Raw genomic sequence first — 12,386 nt, 5'->3', positions numbered from 1 at the left:
AATAAAATATATATATATATATACACAATATATATATAGTTATTATATATATTATATATATATACACGTGTGTAATTTAATTATAAGTGTATTTTTATATTAATATATGTACATATTAATATAAAAATACACTTAGCATGACATATATATGATATATAGACATATATTATATAGGTATAATATATGTCTATATATCATATATACACATATAATAATTTTTTTTTATTAACTAACTTTTTTTTTATGATTTTACAGCAGCAGGGAGACTGCCTGTCAGCACAGACAGTCCCCTGGCAGGCAGACACATGGACACCTATTGTGACCATATGGTCGCCCTGTTGGGCGATCACATGGCCACAGGGGTCCTAATCCGCCATGGGGAGACTGTCTGGGCTGCAGGCAGTCTCCCCACAACGGGAGCACCGCCGATCGCCGCCGGAGGAAGTACATCTTAAATTTAGGACGGTTCAGGACAGTCGTCGGTCGGCAATGGAAAAATGCCGATGACGGTCCTGAACCGTCCAGCGTCCTTAAGGGGTTAAATCATCTCATGACATGCCAGGGATAGGTAAACGTTGGCACTGCAGATGTTTTTACAGCCATAATGCTGGCAAAGCATCAGTGAAGATGTAGTCCGTAACTAGTGTGCTATTTTCTTAAGCACAAAAACAAAGTAACATTGCCTTAAAGGGAAACTCCAGTGCCAGGAAAACAATCCGTTTTCCTGGCACTGGAGGGTCCCTCTCCCTCCCACCCCCCAATCCCCAGTTGCTGAAGGGGTGAAAACCCCTTCAGTGACTTACCAGGGGCAGCGACAGGTCCCACGTCGCTGCTTCCTCCTCCCCCGCCGCTCCTCCTTCTACTTACGTCGGCCGGTGGGCGAGACTGATCTCGCCCGCCGGCCGAGGAGACCTAATGCGCATGCGCGGCAATGCTGCGCATGCGCATTAGCGCACCCCATAGGAAAGCATTGAAAATGAATTTCAATGCTTCCCTATGGGGAATAGAGCGACGCTGGAGGTCCTCACACAGCGTGAGGACGTCCAGCGACGCTCTAGCACAGAAAACCTGTGCTATGAAGCAGGAAGTCCCTCTAGTGGCTGTCTAATAGACAGCCACTAGGGGAGGACTTAACCCTGCAAGGTAATTATTGCAGTTTAAAAAAAACTGCAATAATTACACTTGCAGGGTTAAGGGTAGTGGGAGTTGGCACCCAGACCACTCCAATGAGCCGAAGTGGTCTGGGTGCCTGGAGTGTCCCTTTAATGGTTTACAATCAAAAAGCTCCTAATAACCTTTTTTTTTTTAAATTCTTTACTTTTTGCATGCAAGGGATAACATAAGAGCATACATCGCCACAACAGCGGTGACAGGCAGTACATCGACATGTGATACAATGTATTGATATGGTGAGTGAGGAACTTGCACAGATTTTAGATTTTTTTTTAGATTTTAACATGAAAAACATACAAAGGTTTAGCACCCATGTGTGTCACCCGGATGATACCGACATTGTTAAGGTAGCCAAGAGGAAACTTCAAAACATCAACATTATGCAGGCGTTTCTTACTAAAATCGAGTGACACATATTGGGATTGCTTAAGTTATATATGGTAGGTTACATGAGAGTAGCATGAAAAGGTGAGCTTCGGAGAGCAGACCATATAGTGGTACCCCCCATAGAGGGTTGGTGACAATTATAGGATCTTTGAGTGTATCTAAAACTTACGGGGGGGGGGGGGGGGTGCACCCCCTTATCTGTGTAGTGGTTTAAAGAGAGTCGGACCAGATGTCCGGTAGGGTCTATTGGGAGGGGGTGGGGGGGATTAAAGGGACTATCCAGGGAGAATATTTTACTCACCTCATTCCAGCGCAGGGAGCCTGGTGAAGCCGCGCCCCCTATTTCGTCAAAATGACGAAATAGGCGGGCGCGAGCAGGGAGCAATCAGACGCTTCCATTTGGAAGCGTCATTGCTCCCTTGTGCGCATGCGCGGCTTCGCCACACATGCGCACATACTTCAGAGGGCGGCATTCATGCCGCCCTCTGAAGTCCTGAGCGCACTACCGCGCATGCGCGCGGCCGCGAGCTGAGCTGACTGACAGCTCAGCTCGCGGTCTTTGCCCTCCCCCTTCCTCTGCCGACAGGCTGGAGAGAGAAGGCGCGCACACAGTGCCTTCTCTCTCCTGCACACGTCAGACGTATTTTAATACATCTGACGTGTACAGGGCCTTTTCAGGGCCATGCATGATAGGAAGTGCCTCTAGTGGCCGTCTGAGTGACGGCCACTGGAGGTATTCCTATCAATCAATGTAAACACTGTATTTTCTCTGAAAATACAGTGTTTACATTAGATTGCCTGCAGGGAGCTATAGATCTCACCTGAACAAATACATTAAGCTGTAGTTGTTCAGGTGACTATAGTGTCCCTTTAAGGTGCCCGTGAGGCATATCTGGCGGTGATCAGAGCGCTAGGTGTCTATCTGGACAGATTTCTGAGCAGAGTAATCCGGTAAGGCAAGCGTCGCCATTGGTGTGCGGCTATGTTACACAGCGGAGATTAGCACTTATTAGTCTAGTCATAATAAAGCACGCAATCAAAACATAAACATTAAAAGATAAACATTAAAAGGCAATAGCAGTGGTGTGGTTGGGTAAGTCCCGATGTAATGAAGGGCTGTCTCGGCTAAGGTGCCTTCTTGCCGGTCGGACTCAGCCATGGGAGTCAGGTTAAGTCTCTGGACGCCAATTGAGCTTGAGCCATGCGGGTTGTGAATTCCGGGATTGTAGCCGGGTCTAGGTGAGCTAGTCCTGAACCAGAGGTTGCGCTTGGGGTAAGGAGTCCCAGCTTACACAGTTGGTCTTCCAGCTCTTTCAGAGTGCCCACATGGTATGTTTCCCCTTGTGCCTGGAATCGGACGGTTCTTGGGTGTCCCCACCGATAGGAGATGTTGTTTGCTCGCATGAGCTGTAGATGTGGACGCAGAAAGCGGCGCCATGCCAGTGTGCTCCTGGTGAGGTCCGGGAATATTTGCAGCATAGCTCCTTCAAACCCTATCAGAGACTTCCCTCTCACCGCCATGAGGAGTAGGGCCTTGTCCTGCAGTGACTGGAACCGTACAATGAGGTCCGGCGTTGCGGTTGTCGGTGCGCTCGCATTTTTCTGTAAGCGAAACACGCTGTTAAGTTTTATTGCCTTCGCCTGTTTGTGAGGGATGTATGCTGCAAGGAATCGCCGTAGGAAATGTGGTTAGTCCGAAGTCTCCAGTGCCTCCGGTACACCTTTAATCTTGAGGTTGTACAGTCTCCGCACATCCTCCATGGCATCGAGCCTGCTCGTGGCGGCAAAGTGCACCTGCTCCAGTTCTTCGATCCTCTTCTCTGCCCTGGATAGTCTCGAGTCGTGGGTATGACGTGCCACCTCTAGTTGGGCAATTTTTGTTGTTGCGCCCTCCATGGTCTTTTGGAAGTGGGCCATGTCTCCCGCTATATTGGTGCGGAGCTCCGCAAGCATTGTTTTTAGCTGAGCAGCAGTGACCGGTTCCCTATCTTCCAGCTTGCGTGGTCTGGGTCCCGTGTTTAATCTGAGGGCATCCCCCTCCTCCGGCTCATCATAGAAGTCGTCAGAGGAGTATGAGGAGCCTTCCTCGAGGGACGCCATCTTGTCCCATGCAGCCTTCTGTGTGCTGCGGAGCATCTCACCTATGTCTCAGCTTGGTGTGTCTTTGTCCGCTTTGGGTTTCTTATTTTTTCGACCCATATTGATTAGGGTGCATCGGGCAAGGTTTGTAGCCTGTTTGTTCACCAGGTAGCCTTTCAAAAACAGCCTTTTAAGGCAACTTATTGCAGAGCTCGGGAAAGTGTGGCCGCTCTGGTTCACTGCTAGGCTCCGATCCCCCCCCCCAATAACCTTTTTTAAAGCACTGGCTATTAATGTGCCTCTCTTATTATAATTGTATCCGTGTGTTTTCTTTCCAAATAACATGTATCAACATTACTGATAATTATCTGTATATCAAAAAAACTAGACTATATATATAGAAGAGTATTGTGGTATTAAAGCCATGCTACCCCAGATAGCTATGCCATGGAGCCCAGCTGTATACTGAAAGACTGTATGAAAGACTTTGGCTTCATGACGATTGAACTGTATGTATGTGATCTGAGCGCCATCCGGTAATAATGTGCGCTCAGATCTAAGCTATCTGGGGATAGGTAGAATGTGTATGTTCTATGTGATAAATTTAACAGTATGTAATTTTATGTCTTTTATTGTCCTTTGTCTGCCATGTGGCTAATGGAGTTTTGCCTCTGTCCTTGGAGATAATTGGATTACTTCCCAATTATCTCCAGAACAGAAAGGAGAGATTGTGATGCATTGTGGGATTGTAAGCTTGTGATTGGTCAATGTCCAATATGTTTCCCAGTCTTCCATCTGGTCCCATAGGGGAGTGTCCACCAGCTGGGAGACCTGCATAAAAGCCGGGCAGGTAGCCCCAGTAAATCAGTTCTGCTTGACCCTCAAACGAAGTGTCGTCTCGTTCTTGGGGTAAATTGGATTGTATGCTGTTACAGTGAGACTGCCAGGAGTGTAAACTGTTCGTATGGTTTTTCCTGTTTGGCTGTTTCCAGTATGCGTGTGTCTTCTGTTCGGGAGTTGGTGAATTCATGTGTTTGCAGTTCGGGAGATTGGTGCTTACAGTAGCTGTCGGTGCATCTGGAAAGGGGAATATCGCCTAAACTGGTTTTAACCTCTGGTGAGCAAAACTGTCCGTTACAAGTATAATTAATTGTTATTAAAGTGGTCATAACATGCCCATATTAACCCTTTCAGTACAAAATTCCAGGCCATATTGGAAACACATGGAAGAAGAACATTCTGCAGAGGGCCCTCTGAATGCATTGATGGCCTCTTTATTTCAGCAGATATCCTAGCTTAACATTTCATCTCCCAGTATCAACATCTCAGAGGAACCGACAGGAGTAATATTGTTTTTAACCATATTCTGCAGCAACAATCTGTCGGCCTAACATTTTGGAACCTTTCAGAGCCAAGTTGAAGCCTCTTTCAAGGGACAGGTATCAGAGAAAAGCAACCGTTGTATCACTTCTTTCCCCCTAATCATAGTAAAATCTCACTTGTATTCAAGTCTGTAGCTGCTGCCTTTGCCCCTGAACTACCTGCTGTCTGCTGACATCAGAAGTGATTTTGTGAGCCAATCACAATGCTTTCCCGTAGGATAACATGAGACTGTCAAGGAGGCAGATCAGTAGCAGAGCCGGCACAAGTCAAAAACAGCCCTCGCCAATCAGCATCCTCTCATAAAGATGAATTGAATCATTGCATCTCTAGGAGGAAAGTTCAGTGTCTGCATACAGAGGGTGGAGACACTGAATGTCAGTCACACTGTTCAGCACTTCCCCAGGAAGCACCTCTAGTGGCCATCTGAGGAATGGCCAGTAGAGAGTTATTACTAGGCTGTAATGTAAACACTTAATTTTCTCTGAAAAGACAGTGTTTACAGCAAAAAGCCTGAAGGGAATGATTCTACTCACCAGAACAAATTCAATAAGCTGTAGTTTTGTGACTATATAGTGTCCCTTTGAGGAAAAAATAACCAGACTGGAAAAGTTCTCCAAGTCAGCTTTCAGTTTGGCTATTTTCCTATCAAATCTCACTTTAGTGAATAACCCTGATTTGACAGAGTGGAAGGGGTGGCATGGCCAGTTAAAATCCTAACTACTACAAGAAGTAGATCTCTGGTTTACCAAACAGAGCAAATAAATGTCACAAAACTGTGATTCTATTTGTTATGGTTGGTACCTAGGACCTCCCAAAGCCTACACTCTGATGGGACAAGCAGGTTTTACATGCAAGGCTTTTCCTGGGTTCCACCGAGAAATGTAGGTTTTGTTTTTTAGGCACCGCTATGATGCCAGTAAATCTTATGGCTCGGATGACAAACATTGAGTTAGTATCTGTTGGGCAGGGCAAGCGGACATTGCCCCTTGACAGTCTCACAGCAGACATTTCTCTCTCCGAGTTCTGCTACTGCTATCGATTAACTGCTGCATGTTACCGGTTTAAGTCTAATCACTACTCCAATTGCTCCCATCTCGGCACTTTGGAGAAGTCTACTTTGATCATTCCCCACATGTCCCAATATGTTCTAAAGAACACCTCCGGTATTACTATATTCAGGGGTGTTGGTAAAGATGATCCTAAAATGGACATCCCTGTGTGTGTCTTGTTATGTTGACATGGTTATTTGAATGAGATAATTGTGTGCAAGATATTTATCTACACTTTAGAAATAGTTTCCGTGGATCTACAGAACCTGTAACATATCACTCCACCAAAACTGAACCACATTACATATTTTCCCTGCCACTCCATTCAAGTTCTCCAGTACTCCTGTTGTAAGCCTCTTTAAGACGTCTCTTCTTGCTGAGACCTCATGGAGCTTGGGCTTGATCTCTTGCTCTAATGGGGGCTTTAACACGTCATTACTGGCACCAGTTCTGAAATACAACACTGATGAATTCCTCTTTGGTTTTCCCATTCAGCATATGGAACATTTCTTTGGGACTTCTTATAAGCTCCAGTTGTCTTATTTCAATCAAACTGAAATGGCTAAAGTTTTTGAAAGTCCATAATTTTAAAGACTTCCAGGGATCTGCTATTTCAGTTCCTTTTATTCCAGTATACAGCATCAATACAACCATTGTGTATGAGGTATATGCCTTTTGCTTTGTCTGTGAGGTTCAAGAGAATGTATGATGTTCCTCTAGACAAGAACCCTCTTGAAGAATGATCTTTAAGTTGACATGGCCATATCTATCCTGGCTGACCATTATTTTGGAGGATGCATTATAAGTTCTGCCTTTTAATGGTTTACTAACCAATTTCACCAAGCAATTAGCATTACTGAGAAGTCTGGGGTGATCATGGGTGGTAAAATAAATAAAAACTCCATTCTGCTTTAGTTAATATGATCTGGCTTGACATCAATATTCCAGTTCAGAATGCATGTACATGTCGAACCTTCTGGACTTAAGATCAAGAAAAGAAATTTAGATTCCCATAGCTAACCTTTGTATGTTTATGATACCCTTCTCTTTGGCCCTGGTTTGTGTCATCTTGCATCCAGAATTAAGGGTATGACCATGGTTCTTCATTGGGTTAAAAAAAAAAAAAAAAGGTTTAGGATTTATGGTCACCAATCCATTAAGCAGCTTTGCTCCTCCAAATCCAATTGGAGATTCGGTGCAATGCAAACGGTTAAAAAGAAATATATATATATATGTATCATCCTAAAATCTGCAAGAGTTGCCCTCCAAATCTGGTACTCTTGATAGTAGGAGGATTGCGATCATTTTTGGGATACCTGGCATCTGTTCACCAATATGCTGACTCAGTTTTGCATCTTGCCCTACTCAGATTTAGGATTACATGTTCCAATGTCTGGTCAGTTTCATTTCTTGTAAGAGCTGGAGGGGGTTGTTGTTTAAGTGATTACCAAGCATAGATATCCAACAATACAAATTGAGAGCCAGCATTCAGGTATTCCCACTACAGGTTTCTGACCACAGGACATCTACATGCAAAATCTGATCCATCTAGACTATTCTAAAACATTCCATCTACCTATACTATTTAGCAGAAATCTTTGGGGGGGATGGGGGGTGACAAAGCTAAAAGAAAAAATAATCTGCAGGAAATCTTGTCATGAGCTCAGGTAGCAGCCAACATACAAATGAAGGCTGAATACAAAGTATTTGAAATGTAATAAAACATTCGACAAAAAACATGGATATAATCACCATTATTGCTCAGTTACCACACCTTCAGCCAAAATGCTACGGTACAAACAAAAAAAAATAATTAAAAATAGATGACGGACTTGTAGAAATTAAGGATTAGAGGATTACATTTTTTTTTTTTTTTTTTATATTTATAACACCAGAGGCAAGACACATAACTGTGCTTTTAATCATAGAAGCAATAAGAGAAGGAATTTAGGAGAATAAAAGAGGAGACTATCAGCAGAGACACGCCTGATATCAATAAAACAAATGTTTCTTTAGTAGAGGTGTACTTAGTAAGAGATTATATATATATATATATATATGTGCGCGAGTATATATACACACATATTATGATACTATGCCGACTAAATAACAAAACATGCAGGCTATTTAAAACAAATCATTCCACAGAATATACAAATTTTACTTGTACTAAAAAGAATACTGGGCTACTCCAAGTGTCCATGGTGTCTGTATGTGCAGAATTTTTACTCTAAAAAGCGGAATATAAGGAGATAGTGATGCTGTGGAACTCCACCTCTGCACTGTCATTAGTATGTCATTAGACAGCCCAGAACAAGAGTTCCAGACTGGCTACTGTCAATTCCGTGCCTTTTCTACTCATAGTGTGTCTCACTGGCTGAAAGCGATCAGCTGACAGTCTCAGCCAATACATTCCCGGCAAAACTGTTAACAGTCAATTACAGCTCTGCAGAAACTGGATGGGCGTCACTGGCTATTGCAGAAGGCTTGGTGGGACATAGGTAAGAGGGCAAACTTTTGCCATACTGTGTGTCCCTTTACCAGGGAATGGCGCTGAGCACTCCTCACATCCTAACCACTACTAAAGGCTACAGTGGTTATGGTGCTTGGCGTAACCTTTAAGGTCTAACTTTGACACCAAGATATGGAAGAACGACTTGTGCTTGTGGTGCTCAAGATGTTTTTGACCAACCATGCAATAGCCGGCAGTGCATCAAGTGGAGATTAGTTATCAATGCGGAGTTTCTAGAAATCATTAACGGGGAATGAAATCTAAAATGTTTAATTCATATTGGTGACTGATATGGAAAGTCATCCAGTAAATTTGTTTATTTATCAAGTAAACTGCAAGCAGCCTGGAACTAGCCATTAAATCAAATAGTTTAGGCCAGCAAATTGTAGCGATCTTTCTAGTTTGGATTTTATAAATTTTAACCCAAAATAGCCGTTCTTGGTTTAGTAAATACACCTGATTAAAGAACTAGAAATGCATATTTATTAATAGTAAGAAGATCAAATTGGGGATAGGTTGCCACTAACAACCTGGGATCTGAAGGTTCCCTTTAACTGATCTCTTGATCTGCTTTCTGGCTTTTATTGCCACGTTTTCGCCTGTTTCTAACACAAGGTCTCTTGTCTGTGTGGCTTTTTCTTCCAACAAGACAAAAAGTGTCTCTCACCATTTCCATCAAAAGAGAAACCCAGAAATCCCAGTGCGTTTACAGCGATCAGGAACTTAAACGGCAGTTTCTCACAGCTGAAGAAGTATCGGCTGTGATATCAAAATGCAATTGCACAGACTGAGCGGATTCATGGCACGGCCGCATAAAGAACTACTAGATCCCCATTCATCAAAATAATACAGGCTGTACATTGAAACAAAAAGCTCTACTACATATTACAACTCTATTCCTCTGTAAAGAGGGTAAATATAAAAAAACAAAAAACAAAAAGCAAATGTCTGCATTTTGTAAATAATGCACTGCTTTATGAGGCTACAATACATTCGATATTTAGGTACTTGCTTGAACCAAAATCATTTTACTAAAAACAAATTTTTATTAGTTTATGCACATAATGCGAACACAAGAACCATACTTTGGTGTCATCATGTTCCCCATATAACATGGAACTCAAATGTAGCCCCCCCTGCCCAAATCCCCCACAATACTTTGAATGCAAAAGATGGCCAGAGAATCATGGGAGTTTTAGTTGGACCAGAATCAGAAAGGCTTGCTGTAGACTGCAATTCTCCCACGAGACTTAATTTAGGAGGGTTGTTCTCTATTTGGGTCCCAAATCTCTATTTTGTACCGCAATGTCACTCTTCTAGGAGGTCCATATTGTTGGTGTGTCTAAATGTATAACAGAGCCCCACAGCAATAATACTCCCAGTAATGTGTGTGAGCGTATAACAGAGCTCCAGAGCAATAATAATCCCAGTAATGTGTCTGAATGTATAACAGAGCTCCACAGTAATAATACTCCCAGTAATGTGTGTGAGCGTATAACAGAGTTCCACAGCAATAATAATCCCAGTAATGTGTGTGAGCGTATAACAGAGCTCCACAGCAATAATAATCCCAGTAATGTGTCTGAGCGTATAACAGAGCTCCACAGCAATAATAATCCCAGTAATGTGTCTGAATGTATAACAGAGCTCCACAGTAATAATACTCCCAGTAATGTGTCTGAATGTATAACAGAGCTCCACAGTAATAATACTCCCAGTAATGTGTCTGAATGTATAACAGAGCTCCACAGTAATAATACTCCCAGTAATGTGTCTGAGTGTATAACAGAGCCCCACAGCAATAATACTCCCAGTAATGTGTCTGAGTGTATAACAGAGCTCCACAGTAATAATACTCCCAGTAATGTGTCTGAGTGTATAACAGAGCTCCACAGCAATAATACTCCCAGTAATGTGTGTGAGCGTATAACAGAGCTCCACAGCAATAATAATCCCAGTAATGTGTCTGAATGTATAACAGAGCTCCACAGTAATAATACTCCCAGTAATGTGTCTTTATGTAATGTGTTTAGAAATTAGTGTAACAAAGATACATTGTTCTTTTAGTTGCATAAATTGTTATTAGCAAGTCACCTAAGCCCCACCCCACTGTAATGTGTCTGAGTGTATAACAGAGCTCCACAGCAATAATACTCCCAGTAATGTGTCTGAGTGTATAACAGAGCTCAACAGTAATAATACTCCCAGTAATGGGTCTTTATACTACATTAAATGTTTTTAGAAATCAGTCTGTGTAAATAAGATACATTGTTCTTGTTCTGAATTACATTGTAGTTGCATTAAATGTTATTAGTAAGTCACCTAAAATTTATCAGAACAGCTCCGCCCCTGGCCACACCCCCACTCACACCGCTAAAATTAAAGTACGTCATTGTGGAGCGTCCTGCTCAATTAGCATCCATACAGCCTTTATGCAACCATAGCAGGCCAATCTGTTCTAAAATGTCACGGAACCCTTAATAGATTATTGTGGTGTTTGTCAAATGTACAGTTCTTGATAAAAAATGGCAGACAGAATTTTTCAACATGCAAAACACAGAGGCGCACATTACCGTAATTACCACGGTTTTCTCTGACAATATTCATTTCAGCGTCCACAATAATACAGACAATGGGTTGTTTATGATAAACGTCCACACTGGAACGTTCAGGGACAATCTTGCTGCATGCACAACACTTGGTACATGCGACATGCAGGGAATAAGATCAGTGTGATGTAAACAGGAGGAGGGAAGCAGAACATGGGTAGAAATCGGAAATAGTACTATACCACGCTTTATCAGAGAAGTAATGGAATAACTCCTCAACTCCTTTCCAATGGCAAATGGGGAAGCAGGGACAGAAAGACAAGGACAATGATATCAGAGAAGCACATACAGTAGCAGCTAATTAAGGCCGAGAACAGTTATTCCTCTATTCAAAATGTATGCTTTCTTTCCTGTAATGAGCTCTGTTTAATCTTTTGTCAATTCTTGGGGGAAATGCATAGCAAAGGAACAGTGTTAGAGAAAGATATTCACAAAACCTAGAGCAATATTCTTTGAAGAGGAGTCAAACTGTTCACCTGTAATCGCAATGGGAGCAAAATGTAGGCCACAAAGAGTGTCTAATTGTATATGCAATAATCAAAGCTCCGTGTCGTCCCAGTGGTGCACGCAGAAGTTCAATTGCGCAAAACTGGCTCTAATTAATATAAATGCAAGCAGTATACATTGTATGCCACAAAAAAAAATATTAAAATAATAAAAAAAAAAATCCGGAGCTCTGAACTAATATACTCACAAAAGCAGGAACAATTATTAAAATAAAACACACAAAAATTAGGTTCACAAAAGGCAAACTAGTTTAACACTTATTAACCTTTAAAAACACACAAGGTGAACACACACATTATTTTATAACGTTGGCATAAAACTATTAGCTACAACTATTTTTAAGATCAATATGTGCAAATGACATCCTAGTCTGAGACCTGCATACAGTATAGTCTAGTCCAGGGATAGGCCACCTTCGGCACTCCAGATGTTTTGGACTACACCTACCATGATTCTTTGCCAGCATTATGGCTGTAAAATCATTGTGGGAGACGTAGTTCACAACATCTGGAGTGCCGAAGGTTCCCTACCCCTGGTCTAGTCTGTTACCTTAGTCACTGGGTTAATTAACTAGTGAATATGTGGACAGGTTGTACTTGATGGACCAGCTGGCATTTCATTCAGCCCGGTTACATGTAATCTGTATCATATCAAAGCTGCACATAGAATAGCATGATCAGTAAACAT

The 12,386-nt window shown here is 42.3% G+C and overlaps 1 protein-coding gene across 4 annotated transcripts in view; it reads right to left on the bottom strand.

Annotated features, from left to right (window-relative positions):
* CCSER2 (coiled-coil serine rich protein 2) overlaps positions 1 to 12,386 on the bottom strand; it is a 198,945-nt gene that overhangs the window by 7,905 nt on the left and 178,654 nt on the right. The window contains exon 11 of one of the 4 annotated variants that reach the window (XM_063435388.1): positions 11,375 to 11,414. The exons of the other annotated variants lie outside the window; for them this stretch is intronic. Coding sequence (XP_063291458.1) covers positions 11,375 to 11,414 — 40 coding nt within the window. The remainder of the gene's footprint in view (positions 1 to 11,374; positions 11,415 to 12,386) is intronic. 4 annotated transcript variants of the gene reach the window in all.

The sequence above is a fragment of the Pelobates fuscus genome, chromosome 10, assembly GCF_036172605.1.
Source record: "Pelobates fuscus isolate aPelFus1 chromosome 10, aPelFus1.pri, whole genome shotgun sequence".
NCBI classification, from domain to species: Eukaryota; Metazoa; Chordata; class Amphibia; order Anura; family Pelobatidae; genus Pelobates; species Pelobates fuscus.
This window is presented reverse-complemented; position numbering and strand designations above follow the sequence as displayed.